The sequence below is a fragment of the Colobus angolensis genome, unplaced genomic scaffold (genome assembly GCF_000951035.1).
Source record: "Colobus angolensis palliatus isolate OR3802 unplaced genomic scaffold, Cang.pa_1.0 Scaffold4, whole genome shotgun sequence".
Classification (NCBI taxonomy): Eukaryota; Metazoa; Chordata; class Mammalia; order Primates; family Cercopithecidae; genus Colobus; species Colobus angolensis.
The window spans coordinates 9,136,176-9,147,899 of NW_012117376.1; the positions used below are offsets into that span (position 1 = coordinate 9,136,176).

The 11,724-nt window shown below is 56.4% G+C and overlaps 1 protein-coding gene across 2 annotated transcripts; it reads right to left on the minus strand.

Moving 5' to 3' along the window:
* Positions 1-839: 839 nt before the first annotated feature.
* On the minus strand, positions 840-11,223 carry TINAGL1 (tubulointerstitial nephritis antigen-like 1). 2 transcript variants are annotated; one of them, XM_011955458.1, is made up of 12 exons: positions 11,117-11,223; positions 10,256-10,580; positions 9,059-9,122; positions 5,242-5,334; positions 4,909-5,023; positions 3,696-3,819; positions 3,461-3,611; positions 3,157-3,346; positions 3,012-3,057; positions 2,665-2,788; positions 1,780-1,825; positions 840-1,696 (listed from the first exon to the last, which is right to left on the minus strand). In XM_011955458.1, the coding sequence occupies exons 2-12, from the start codon at positions 10,563-10,565 to the stop codon at positions 1,556-1,558; spliced, it is 1,404 nt and encodes a 467-aa protein (XP_011810848.1). In that variant the 5' UTR covers positions 10,566-10,580; positions 11,117-11,223; the 3' UTR covers positions 840-1,555. The 2 variants fall into 2 exon arrangements, with proteins under 2 accessions (XP_011810848.1, XP_011810849.1); XM_011955459.1 differs by lacking the exon at positions 5,242-5,334.
* Between the last annotated feature and the right edge of the window lie 501 nt (positions 11,224-11,724).

Below are 11,724 nucleotides of genomic sequence, written 5' to 3' on the forward strand. Positions count from 1 at the left end.
GAATGAAACAGACCATCCCTGCCCTCTAGGAATTTCCAGCACAATGGGGAAGGTCAATAGATCCCAGATACCTGAAATATTGGGTGAAGGGCAGAGTGCAGATGATTTGAGGGAGGGTCTTACCCATGCCAGATGGGGGTGGGGTGGCCTGGGCTCCTTGCACCGCCTCTGGCATGTCAGTGGCCCTTCACAGGCACTGTCTGGGAGAAGGAACCCTGGAGCGGGACAAGGGGTGGATGGCATGGAAGGGCATCTGGCCCGAGGAGCAGCATGAGCAAATGCCTGGCAGTCTGCATGTGTACCGGGCATTTGAGAGGTAGCAAGGAGCTGGTGACGAGGTTGGGCGGGTGGGTTCTGATGGCCTTGGAGCCAGGCTGAGGCCTGGCTTATTGTGCTGGCACTGGGAACCTGGGGAGGTAGGATGGGAAGCAGGCTCAGCTTGGCCCAAGAGCAAGGGGAGGAGAGGCTTGGAGAGACTGATCTACAGAGACAGAGGCTCCAGCTTCTGTGGGCTGTGCCCCCCTTGCCTGCTGGGTACTGGCACGGGTTCAGCTGATAGGAGGGCAGGGCTCCCCCTTCAGGCAGCAGCTGACTCAGCGTCTGAAAGGTGGTTCCCACGGTTCAGCTTTCTCTCTAGGGCCAAAGGCCATGCCATCCATGCCCCTCCCCTAAGTGGGTCAGTGCCCAGGGCATTGACAATTAGGGCTGAATGGCAGTTAGGATTTCCAGTCCCCCCACCTCTGTCAACGAGCAACGCCTCAGGCAGTCCTTTCTGCTGTCTAACCACTGCCACCCCAACTTTGGCTTGACTTTCCACTCCCAGAGGTTCCATGACACTGTAGTTATCAATACTTTGGTTTTATTTCAAAACAGTGAAAAGAAAAATAAATATCTGAAGAATAAGAATACAGGGCTGGGTGCGGTGGCTCATGCCTGCAATCCCAGCACTTTGGGAGGCAGAGGCAGGTGGATCGTTTGAGCCCAGGAGTTCAAGACCAGCCTGGGCAACATAGTGAGATCCCTCTCTTTATGAAAAATACAAAAATTAGCCAGGTGTGGTGGTGCACCTGTAGTCCCAGCTACGCAGGAGGCTGAGGTGGGAGGGTCACTTGAGCCCAGGAGTGGGGGGTTACAGTAAGCCCTAATGGGCCACTGCACTCCAGCCTGGGCAAGGGAGCAAGACCCTGTCTAAAAAACAAAAGAATACAGGAGTGGGGTGGGGTAGGTAGTGGGGCTGGAGACTTGGAGACTTGAGGTGTCCTGGCTTTGGTAGTCTTGAATGGGGGCGCCAGGGGCCTGGGATCTGCGGCTGTGATCTTCCCAGGCCAGGCCCTTCCCCGTCCCCGCTGGGAGGTCTGGGGGCTCCGCCAGCCTGGCCTGCCCGCGGCTCCCAGGCGGGGCGCTGCGTCAGCGGAACCCGCGCCGGGATTAGCGCCCTGGCGCCGGCCTGCGCCCCGGCTCTGTTGGGGGAGGCTGGGGTCACCGCCCCATAGGGGCCTCTTCCGCCGGCCCTCAGCCTGGATCCCAGGCCAGACCCCGCGTGGTGCCCACAGCCTCAGTGATGACCCATGTCCTCCATGCCCACGCGGCCCCAGACGCCCAGCACGAAGCTCTCGATGTCGCACTCATTGACGCCACGCACGATGCGGAAGTGGCCTCTCTCGCCCCAGGCTGGGCCCCAGGAGTTGGCCGCAGTCTGGGAATAAGGAGGGGTGGTGAGAAGGGGAATGGGAGTGGGGCCAGGGGAAGAGGGGGCGGGGAAAGGGTCAGCGGCCTCACCCAGTATTTGAGCGTCCTTCCGTCTGGCAACGTCTCCTCTCCCCATCTGTGGGCAGAGCAGGGGAGGGGGAAGGGCGCTGGGTCTACCTGCTCTCAGGAGCTCCAATCCCGGAAACCTGCCCCATCCAGCCCCCAGTTGCCTTTGGAGGGTTGCGTACACCCTTAGGGCTCAGGCAGGTCTCTGTACCTCTCTGCATCTCCCTCACTCTCACATCTGTAGGTCGGTGCACCCAGGCCCAGCATGGGAGGGGGTGGGGCACCAAGGGTACAAGTGGAGGCAAGGTGGGCGGAAGAGGAGGGAACCTGGGTCCTCCAGAGACGCACCTCCTGGGGGCCAGTTCTGTGGGACCACATATCCACCTGCCCTCCCTCACTTGGGGATCCAGGGAGGTGCAGGTGCCAAGGACCAGAAGGAAGACACTCTGAGAATATATGAGTATCTTAGAGACCCCCAACTCCCACCGTAAAGCACATTTCACTGAGTTCATTGAAGTCAGTGACACTAACATCTATATTCTCTAAATTGGATAGGGAAACTGAGGCCAGGGGAGCGACCTCACAGGTCACTCGGTGGGTCAGGCAGAGCTGGGACAGGTGTTGAGGTGGGGAGAGGTTGAGAAACTCTTGAGGCTCTCTTCGTATTTCATTGGGGTTATTTTATCCCAATGTCAGGAAGGAACAGTTCCCAAAAAGCCTGCAGAGGCTCCCAACCTCCAGTTCGACCCAGGGCAAGTCCTTTCTCTTTCTGAGTCTCAGTTTTCTCCCTATTGAAATGATGAGAGTAGTCCTGGCTCTTTAGAGAGGTTGTAAGAACCCAAGGCAGGCTCCAGAGCCCCTAGCACAAACCTTGCTGTCCCCAACCCTCTCTGCCCACACGCCCCTCACCCTGTGATCTTGACTGAGTGGGTCCCATGCCTGCGGTGTCTCTCTGGCCTCCCCAGGCTCACTGGCGTGTGGCTGTAGATGCCTCCCTTGTATAGGAAGAAGTCTTCATGCACCTCCATGAGGGCTGTGGGCAGATGTCAGGGTTGGGTCCGCTCAGCTCATTGGCACAGGCACTGGTGCCTGAGTCTATTGAGGTGTGCCCAGGCACCAGGGTCCCTCTGTACCAAAGCTCTAAGTGCTCCCTCCAGGCGCTGCCTGTGGAAGGGGAGGTCCCTTCTGTGCCACTGTGCCCAGTCTCAAGCAGGCACAAGCTTCTGGAACCAGGGTGCTGGATGAGGGGTGTTTACCTTGGACAGGGCCATTCTCCATCAGCTCCTTCATGATCTCCTTGTCCTGGAGGGCAGGGGATGGACAGACAGCATCTGTCAGGGGTGAGACTACAGCGTTTCACAACCCTCCTGCCTTGGTGCCCTCACCCAAGTGCTGACTTACATTGGAGCCGAGACGGTAGACAGGAGTGACCTGGTAGATGTCATTGTTATTAACATGGCTGTTGGGGCAGCGGGCAGTGGCCTGGCGCTTGCCCCGACCCATGGCTCGGCTGTGCATCATACAGGGCGGCGTGGGGCCAGCCTCGTCTTGCTCGTGGCCCGAGAAGGGGTAGCAGTGGTCAGACACCACCCTGCAGAGGCAGCAAGAGGGAGCAAAGGCAGAAAGACTCAGTGCATCATGGCCTAGGCCATGCCCACGGAGCCCCTCACCCTCTTCTCTGCCCACATCCCCTGTTGCTGCATACCCTCGGCGACGCAGGAACCACCAGGCACCATCAAGACGCCCACCGCGGCAGCCCTGCTGCTGGTGGGTGTCACAAGACAGCAGGTTCTGGGGTGACAGGACAGGCGTCATGTGTCCCAGAGAATGGATTGAGACACGATCGGATGCCACAGCTGGTAGGGTGAGGCAGAGGGGCTGTCAGGAGTCTCAGGATTTGGCCCTCCTCTCCCAGGTGCCAGCCCTTGCCCTTGGCTTACCTGCTGTGGAGAAGGCCCAGGAGCCTGCACAGTTGCCCTGGTCAAGAGGCTCATGAATCAGGTTGGGCCACTTCTCAGAGGCCTCAAAGGCCGTGGGAAGCACCTCCCCTGGGTTCAGCACTGTCTGCAAGATAAAGGTTGCCCTGTCTGCCTCCTGCTCTGCCCTGGCCTGCCCCTCAGGTGCCCATTGGCACTGGAGGGCCACCAAGTCCAGGGCCTTCTGCAGTTTAATCTTGAGCCCTCCTGCTGCTGCAGGATTCCAGCTGCCTCCAACTTTGACTTGTGTTGAAGAACCAAGCACCATTTAGTGCCTCCCAGGTATCAGGTGGAGGTGACTAGTCCTGCTTCCCAGATGAGGCAGCTGAGGCCAGGCACAGGGAAGTGGCCAGGCCAGGCCCCTCAGCTTTCCATTCTCAACCCCTGTTTCTTTCCTCTACACCTTCTGATCAGCCTCAGCTTTCTTCAGGCCTTAGCTTCAGGCCCCAAAGGGCAGGGGAGGGAAGAGGCAGTAGGGTCCCGTGACCAGGCAGGCTGCCAACACAAACAGCAGGAGGCAGAAAATAGCCAGAGCCCAGGGGAATAAGGGCAGGGCCAGGGTCTGGTCACCCCAGGACGAAGTCTCAGCAGGGAGGGCCACTCTTGCCAGCCCCTGCCTCCCCACTGCCTGCCACGGATGGACAAATGCTCCAGCACGTGTCTCAGTCCAGGTCTGCTGAAGCTCCCCTTCGTCACCCTTTCACTTTGGACCTGGTTCCCGTTCCTCTCCCAGAGGGTCCCACTGGTGAGAAGGGAGAAGCCCTCTCCTCCCTTGGGGTTTGGCTAAATCGGCATTTATTTCCGAGAACTGCTGCCCTCTGGCCAGAGCTGGAGGAGTGACTGTCCTTCCCTTCCCAAAATACCAAGGTGACCCCCTGTCCCCTTGGGCCCTGACCCAGCTGTACTGAGACCAACAGCATTTTTCCCAGGCTGGAGAGATCAGGGGGGAGCTGATGCCAGGACCACAAAACTCAATCTGAGCATCAGTTCTTCCAGTGCAGCACATCCTTTGGAAGTGGGAAACAGAGGCCCAGAGAAGGGGAGTAACTTGTCCAGGGACACACAGCCTTGTAGTAGGGGATAGTCCAGGCCCTTGGAGGAGCAGGGCACAGGACCAGCATCCTTGAGGTTCTGAGCCATGGGGAGATGGCAGGATTGTGGGAAAGGATGAACTTACATAAATTTCATGCATGTTCATGACCAAGGAAGATGGGCGGATGGTTCCCAGGCGGTAGCGAATGCCCTCATCCAGGGTCATGCCCCAGAAGGCGCTGTGATTCCCAGCCTGCCAGCTAAAGGAGAGGGGATGGAAGGAAGTCATAGATCTGCCAAGGCTCGGGGTCCTGGGGCAGGTGCACGTAGGTGGGAGAGATGCACAGTGGCTAAGTGCACACACAATCAACTCTGGGTGTAGGAGTGGCCTGCTGGATGTGCCCCACAGCAAAGCACGTGTGTATACATGCATGTGTGTGCATGCGTGCCCACTGACGGTGCTTCTAGGGCCTCTTACCCATAGTTGCCCTGGTTGATGGCTTTGATCATGTCTGGATCCACCAGGCATGGTTCTTGGTCACACTGCCACTGCCTGTTCTCCTGGCAGGTGCTGGTGAGAAAAGGAGAGAAGGAAAGGGTAAGTGGGGGACTGGGGACCCTCTGAAGTAATATGGCCTCGGAGGTTAACATGGGCCAGGGAGTTTGTAGCAGTGACCATGGGAGAATCTCTAGGTGATCCCATCCAGCCTGGTGGCTTTAAATGTCAACGTCTAGTTCATGATTCTCAAGTTTATATCTGTGGCCCAGATCTCTGCCTGAACTCCAGAGTCAAGGATCTCGTGGCTACTCAACATCACTACCCTGAACCAAAACATACCCTGAACCGAATTCCTGATCTGCCACACCTATTCCCCCTACAGTTCTCAGAAAATGGCAACTCCATCCTTCCTGGAGTTTGGGCCCCAAACCTGGCAGTCTCCGCTGACTTCCTCTCACATGCTGATCCAGTTCATCCTGTGGGTCTACCTTAAAAACACGTCCAGAATCCGAACCACTTTCATTCTCTCCTGCACCCACCCCACAAGTCCGATCACCTCTCACCTGGATTCCTGCTGTGGCCTCCTCACTGTGGGTGCTCCCTGCATCTGCCCCTTGCCCCCCTTCCCAGGGTATTTTTAACACAGCTGCCAGAGTGACCCTGCTAAACCTAAGTCATGTCATGTCGTTCTTCTGCCCAAAACCCTCCACTGGCTTCACAGCACAGAATAAGAGCCAAAGTTTGGTGATAACAAGGCCCTGCACGATCTGTCCTCCTGTCCCCTGACCCCCTCCTCCTCCTAGTTCTGGTTCCAAGGCTCCAACTAGGCTGGCCCCTAATGGTTCACAGCGATCTGCCTCCTTCCCACCCTCCCCTCCACCTTTTTTTTTTTTTTTTGAGACAGGGTCTTGCTCTGTTGCCCAGGCTGGAATGCAGTGGTGTGATCTCGGCTCACTGCAGTCTCTGCCTCCCAGGCTTAAGCGGCCCTCCCACCTCAGCCTCCTAAATAGCTGAGACTACTGGTGCGTACCACCACACCCAGCTAATTTTTGCAATTTTTGTAGAGATGGGGTTTTGCTATGTTGCCCAGGTTGGTCTCAAATTCCTGGCCTCAAGTGATCCACCTGCCTTGGCCTTCCAAAGTGCTGAGATTACAGGTGTGAGCCACAGGCCCGGCCTGTTTATATTGCTTATACCTGTTTCCTCACAGGCTATAAATTCCTTAAGGGCAGGTATTATTTGGTATTTTCAGCGCCTGGGAAAACAAAACCTAGCACACAGAAAGCACCCAATGAGTATTTGTTAACTGAGTCAATGACTGAGGCCATATGCTGAACTGACTAAGAGCATGGGTTCTGGAATTCAAATTCCGGGTTCCAGTCCTAGCCCACTAGCTGTATCATCCTAGGAGAATCATTCAAGCTCTGTCTCTCTCAATGCCTTTGCCCATAAAATAAGGATAATACAGTGGTACCACTTTCCAGGGATTCAATGACAGGCTTGTAAAGCATTTAGCACTGGGCCTGGCCCATCGTGAAGTGCTCAGAATTAATATCTACTATCAACGTTCTCGCTACAGGAACCCCAGACCCCACTTCTCTGGAGCTTCAGACTCATATCCCACTGACCTTCTGACATCTCTGGATGTACAAAATGCATCTCGAACTCAAAATAGCCCGTCTGCCTCCCACAGGCCTGCTCTTTTCTAACATCTTCAAGTCTGAAAATGGCACCCAATTGTTCACATCAGAGCTCCGTGTGGTCTGTGGTGTCCGCCCACATGTCCCCTATCAGCAGGGCTTGGAGATGGCACCTGAGGAATCCACCTGCCTCTCGCCCCCCTACTGTGGCCGCCCTACTCCCGTCCCTCATCACCTCTCACCTGGACCACGGCACTGCCTTATTCACCAAGTCCACTGCCCCTTTAGGATTCCCGGCCATCCCCTCCCTACACACCCCAAAGCCAGACAGATCTTTGAAGAGCGTAAATCAGACCGTGTACTCTCTACGTGGCTTCCTGTGACTCCGAACAAAATGCAGAATCCTCAGCACAGCTGATGTGACCCATGGAACGTGACCTGTAGCTCCTTGGGGTGTCTCTCCCCTACCCCAGCTCCAGCTAAAATGAGCTCAGTCACCTCCCGGCCTTCCCACGAGCTGCTCCTTCCGCCTAGGCCAGGCCTCTTCTATCCTTCTCCCTGGTCTCAGCATAAATGTCCCTTCCTCAGAGTGGCTTTTCCACCCACTCCCTACTCTAAACTGGAACCCCCGTTATCCTCTCTCTTCCCTACAACACAGGGCAGCTTGTCAGGATATATTCATTTGCTGTCTTTCCACGCCCCTCACCTTAACTAGAAGTGGGTCAAGGACTGTGTCTGTTGCATTCCCGCTCCTTCTCCTGAGCTCAGCATAGTGCCTGTCACGCAGTAGGTCTTTAATAATAGGTGCTGACTGAAGGGTTGCATTCTATGAATTCTATAATGCTTTTACAAGCTCATAACTCTGTTATTACAAGAAGCTGAACTGCTTCCTTCCAAGCTGCCCGAGGCTCCCACCTCCAATGTTGCCTTTTAAGGAGCCTCAAGGGGAGCCAAGATCCAGTATGGCTGGGCTTTCCAGCCCCAGGAGCGGCGGGGGCATTTCTGGGGAGGGCCAGAGGAGTCTGCGGGGCTGGGGAGGCTCTCCTCATTCTTCCTTTCCCCTCTGCACACCAGGCTGTTCCTCCTCTGCACACCTAGGCAGCAGCACCCGACTAGACACTGGAAGCATCCTCTGAGGGCTCCGACACCCTGGACGCTCCCCCACCCTCGCCCCCAGAGCCTTCAAGGGCAGCCCACACAGGTCCAGGCAGGGCCAGTGGTAGCAGGTCCCAGCATTCCAAAGGGGGCCTAAGGGGCCAGGGACAGCAGTGAGAGAGAGCATTAACCCCTCAATGTCCAGAGCCATCCTATCAGAACCTGCAGCCGGGCAGGCATGTTTTATCCTTTTGAACACACACACACACAGTGCACACACAGTCACGCTGCACACCCAGACTTGTGCTGAAACGTCCCTCCCTCGCTGTGACCCGGGCACCCCTCACCCTAGTAAGGCAATGGAAATAGCTTATGCGCAATGCATTCCAAAAAGTTTCCTTCTCTCTGGGGCCTCGTAGTCCCAGGCAAAGAGGGAGTGGGGGTGGAGTGGGTGCAGGGCCTCCTCCTCCAAGTTGCAGGCTCCCCATTATTTCTATTAAGGTGTTCAGGGTTTCCTACCCGGCCCTTCTCCACTGCCCATCTCAGACTGAATAGGGGGGTACCCATGATCCCTTCCTCCTCCTGCTGGGAATGGTGGGGAGGGGTGGGGAAGGAAAAAGGGGCCACATTTCAGGGAAGGCCCTGCTAGAGGCTGGCTGGCCGCCTGCTCAGCCATCCCTGACACTCATCCGCTCAGGGCAGCGGATGCTGTAGTCAGAGCTTTCCTTCCTGGCGCCCCCTTCTCCCTGTGACTCTGTGGTGACAGCAGGAATAGCTGGGAGGAGTGGCCCAGCCCAAACCAGGACGGGTGGGGAAGGACTTTCAGTTCAAGGGTGACTCCTGGGCCAGGCACCCATGGCTGGCCATGCTTGAGGAATGTTGTTGGAATGATGTGAGATAAGTTGATTTGGTCAGTGTTAAAATTCCTCTGTTGCAGATGAGGAAACCGAGGTTCAGAGAAGGGAAAAGACTTCTCCCTTGCAAAGGGGGGACAGGATTTGAACCAAGTCTGTCAGCCACAGGCTCACAAAACAAGACCTCTCCAGGCTCCAAACACTCACCAACGGTTACAGTTGTCCCAGTAGGTTCCCAAGACTGGATAGATACGACCTCCGTGCATACAACCTGTTGGAAGGAAAGAAAAGAGAAGTGGAGCCAGCGCCAGAGAGGATGGGCTGATTGGCCAGGTCCTCAGAGGTCAGGTATCTTGAACCTTTCCAAGCTCATATCTCTCTCTTTCTCTCACACACACACACACCAGCTCTCACTGAAATTAAAGCCAAACTATAACTGAAGACAACACACACACACACACACACACACACACACACACCAGCTCTCACTGAAATTAAAGCCAAACTATAACTGAAGACAACACACACACACACACACACACACACACACACACCAGCTCTCACTGAAATTAAAGCCAAATTACAACTGAAGACATCACACACACACACACTCACACCAGTTCTCACTGAAATTAAACTATAACTGAAGACATCTCCTGCAGGGTCACACATGAACTGCTCTTTGGGAAGTTCTTCAATGATTCCAACCTGGATTCCTCTTATTTTACTTGGATGCCAGCCACAACATTCCTGGGATCCTTTTCCGTTTAAATAAGTTAGGGCTTGGAGATGTGGAGTGGGAGGAGCATGGGGAAACCAAAGTCCAGAGAAGGTAAGCGACTGCCCTAAGATAACACAGCACTCTGAGATGACAGCTCAGGTGTGCAGTCTGCCGGCCCAAGCCCCATGGAACTGTGGGAGGGAACGCAAGTGATTCTCCTATTGGACAGGGGCAAGTGCATGGAAAAGGATGATGATGAGGCTGAAAGCAGGAACAGATGTGACCCATCTCCCAGGTATGAGCAGCCATCTCGGGACACAAGATCGTAGAATCCTCAGCAAGGGCAGAAAAATGGCTAAGATGACCCTCACCAACCCATATGTGCCTTATCAGCCCAAGAGTGAGTCAGCAGGTGCGGCCAGCACCTTCCGTGTCTGGAATAGAGACAGGATTGGGAGAAAATGTGGGAGGCTGCCCTTTCCCTGGGCCAAATTAGAATTTTAACCAAGGAGCTTCTTCCAGTCTTGCTGGAGAGAGTAAAGTTCCCAGAGGGGCAGGGAAGAGCCCCAGATTCTACAGAACCTCCCCTGGAAATGTCAGTGCATCCATCAGCTTTGCTCCTGAGCCTTGCTGAATCTAGGGTGGACAAAGTGACCCGCCCTCCTGGCCATCTTAGTGCCCACCTTGGATCGGGGGAAAAGGGGGTGGCACGCCGAGGCAGAAGTCCCAGAAGTCAGGGCAGCAGTCGGAGACCGTGCGGTTGCAGAAGAGGTCACAGTAACAGATGGCGCCCAGGTAGGGCAGGGCACAGTCGTCGGCACGGCCGCGGCAGCACAGGTCCTGCTCCTGGCAGTACCGGCCTCCCGCGTCCCGGATGCCCCGCAGGTGCAGACCCGGTGCTAGCTCCCGGCGCACACGACCCTGCTTGGCACCCAGAGCCACGTGGCCAGCCAGCGACAGCAACAGCAGTAGCCCCAGTGGACATCGCCACATGGTGGCTCCTGGGCCCTGGGGGGCAGAGATGGCGGGCAGCAGAGACTTCCTGGCACACCAGGGATGGGTCTCCCAGCTTCCTGGAGCTGTGAGTTCAAGAGGGCCCAGCAGGGAGGGAGATCCCGATTCCTGAGTCCACAGGAAGGACACGCGCAGAGGAGCCCCAGTGTGTGGGTCCTGGCTATAGGGGGATGGGGACTGGGCAGAAACGGAGCCCCTCCCTGATCGAGGCAGAGACCTTCAAGGATAAGGAAATGAGGGTGGTGGCATTCTTGGTGCTCCCACCCAGCACTCATCCTGTGGACCCAAGTTCTTCTCTCCTGTCCTGGGCCCCTCTGCCCTCCAGCAGCCTCCATCCCTGACCTTGGTCATTGACTTTGTGCTTTCCTGTCTCCCCCGTCTTTTGGGTCCCCCCTCTTCTGTTCCTGTGTCCCTCCGTCCCCCTCCACTGCCCCTCTGTCTGCCATCTGTCTTGGTTCCTCTACCTGCCCCCTCTTCCTGTTTCTTCTCATTCTACACCTTCCACCCTCCGATCAGGGGAGAGTCCCTACCTGGTAAGGGAGTGGGCTGGGGCCCAGGCTGCCCCGCGCGCCTCCGCCTCCTGGCTCTGCGACCGCCGGACGCTCAAAGTCAAGAGAGGAGTGCGGGGCGGGGCGCTTTTTGTACCGCCCGCCCTCTGCACCGCCCCAGCGGGGGTGGAAGGGAGGAGCGCCTGGCTTGTACCTGGAGTAACTACCCCACAACTCAAGGGCTTGCAGAGTGGAGAAACGACAAGCACACGATTGTCCTGGCTGGGTCTCTGGTGGTGGAAGCTATTCCCTTAGGGGAACCGCAAGCAGGAAGGATTGTGGTCTCACACTGGGAAGGACTTCCCAGTGGACATGCCTGTGGAGCTGAGGGGCTCTGGTGGAGAAGGGGAGATACGGGCAGCCGAGCTCTGGGTTATGCACACAAGTTTGGGAAATGATGGGGAAAGCATGTGAGGCAAAATTCTCTAAGCCTCCCCTGACCCCTTAGTTATGCAAACAGCCATGCACACCCCTCTGTGCCCCCTAGGCTTGGGTGCCGCCACCCCAGCTCCTAGGAGTGATTGGAATTCCAGGAGTATGATCCTTTGGTGCCCTGGTGGCTCATCCCTGGGAGGTGGCAGGGTGTGGGG

Bases quoted from the DNA above. Each gene is read 5' to 3' on its own strand.
- TINAGL1 (XM_011955458.1), bottom strand. From the start codon at position 10,565: ATGTGGCGATGTCCACTGGGGCTACTGCTGTTGCTGTCGCTGGCTGGC. The intron at 3,347-3,460 runs GTATGCAGCAAC...CTGCCTCTGCAG, and splicing joins TGGTTCCTGCGTCGCCGAGG to GGTGGTGTCTGACCACTGCT. The intron at 1,826-2,664 runs GTGAGGGGCGTG...CTCTGCCCACAG, and splicing joins CACTCAGTCAAGATCACAGG to ATGGGGAGAGGAGACGTTGC.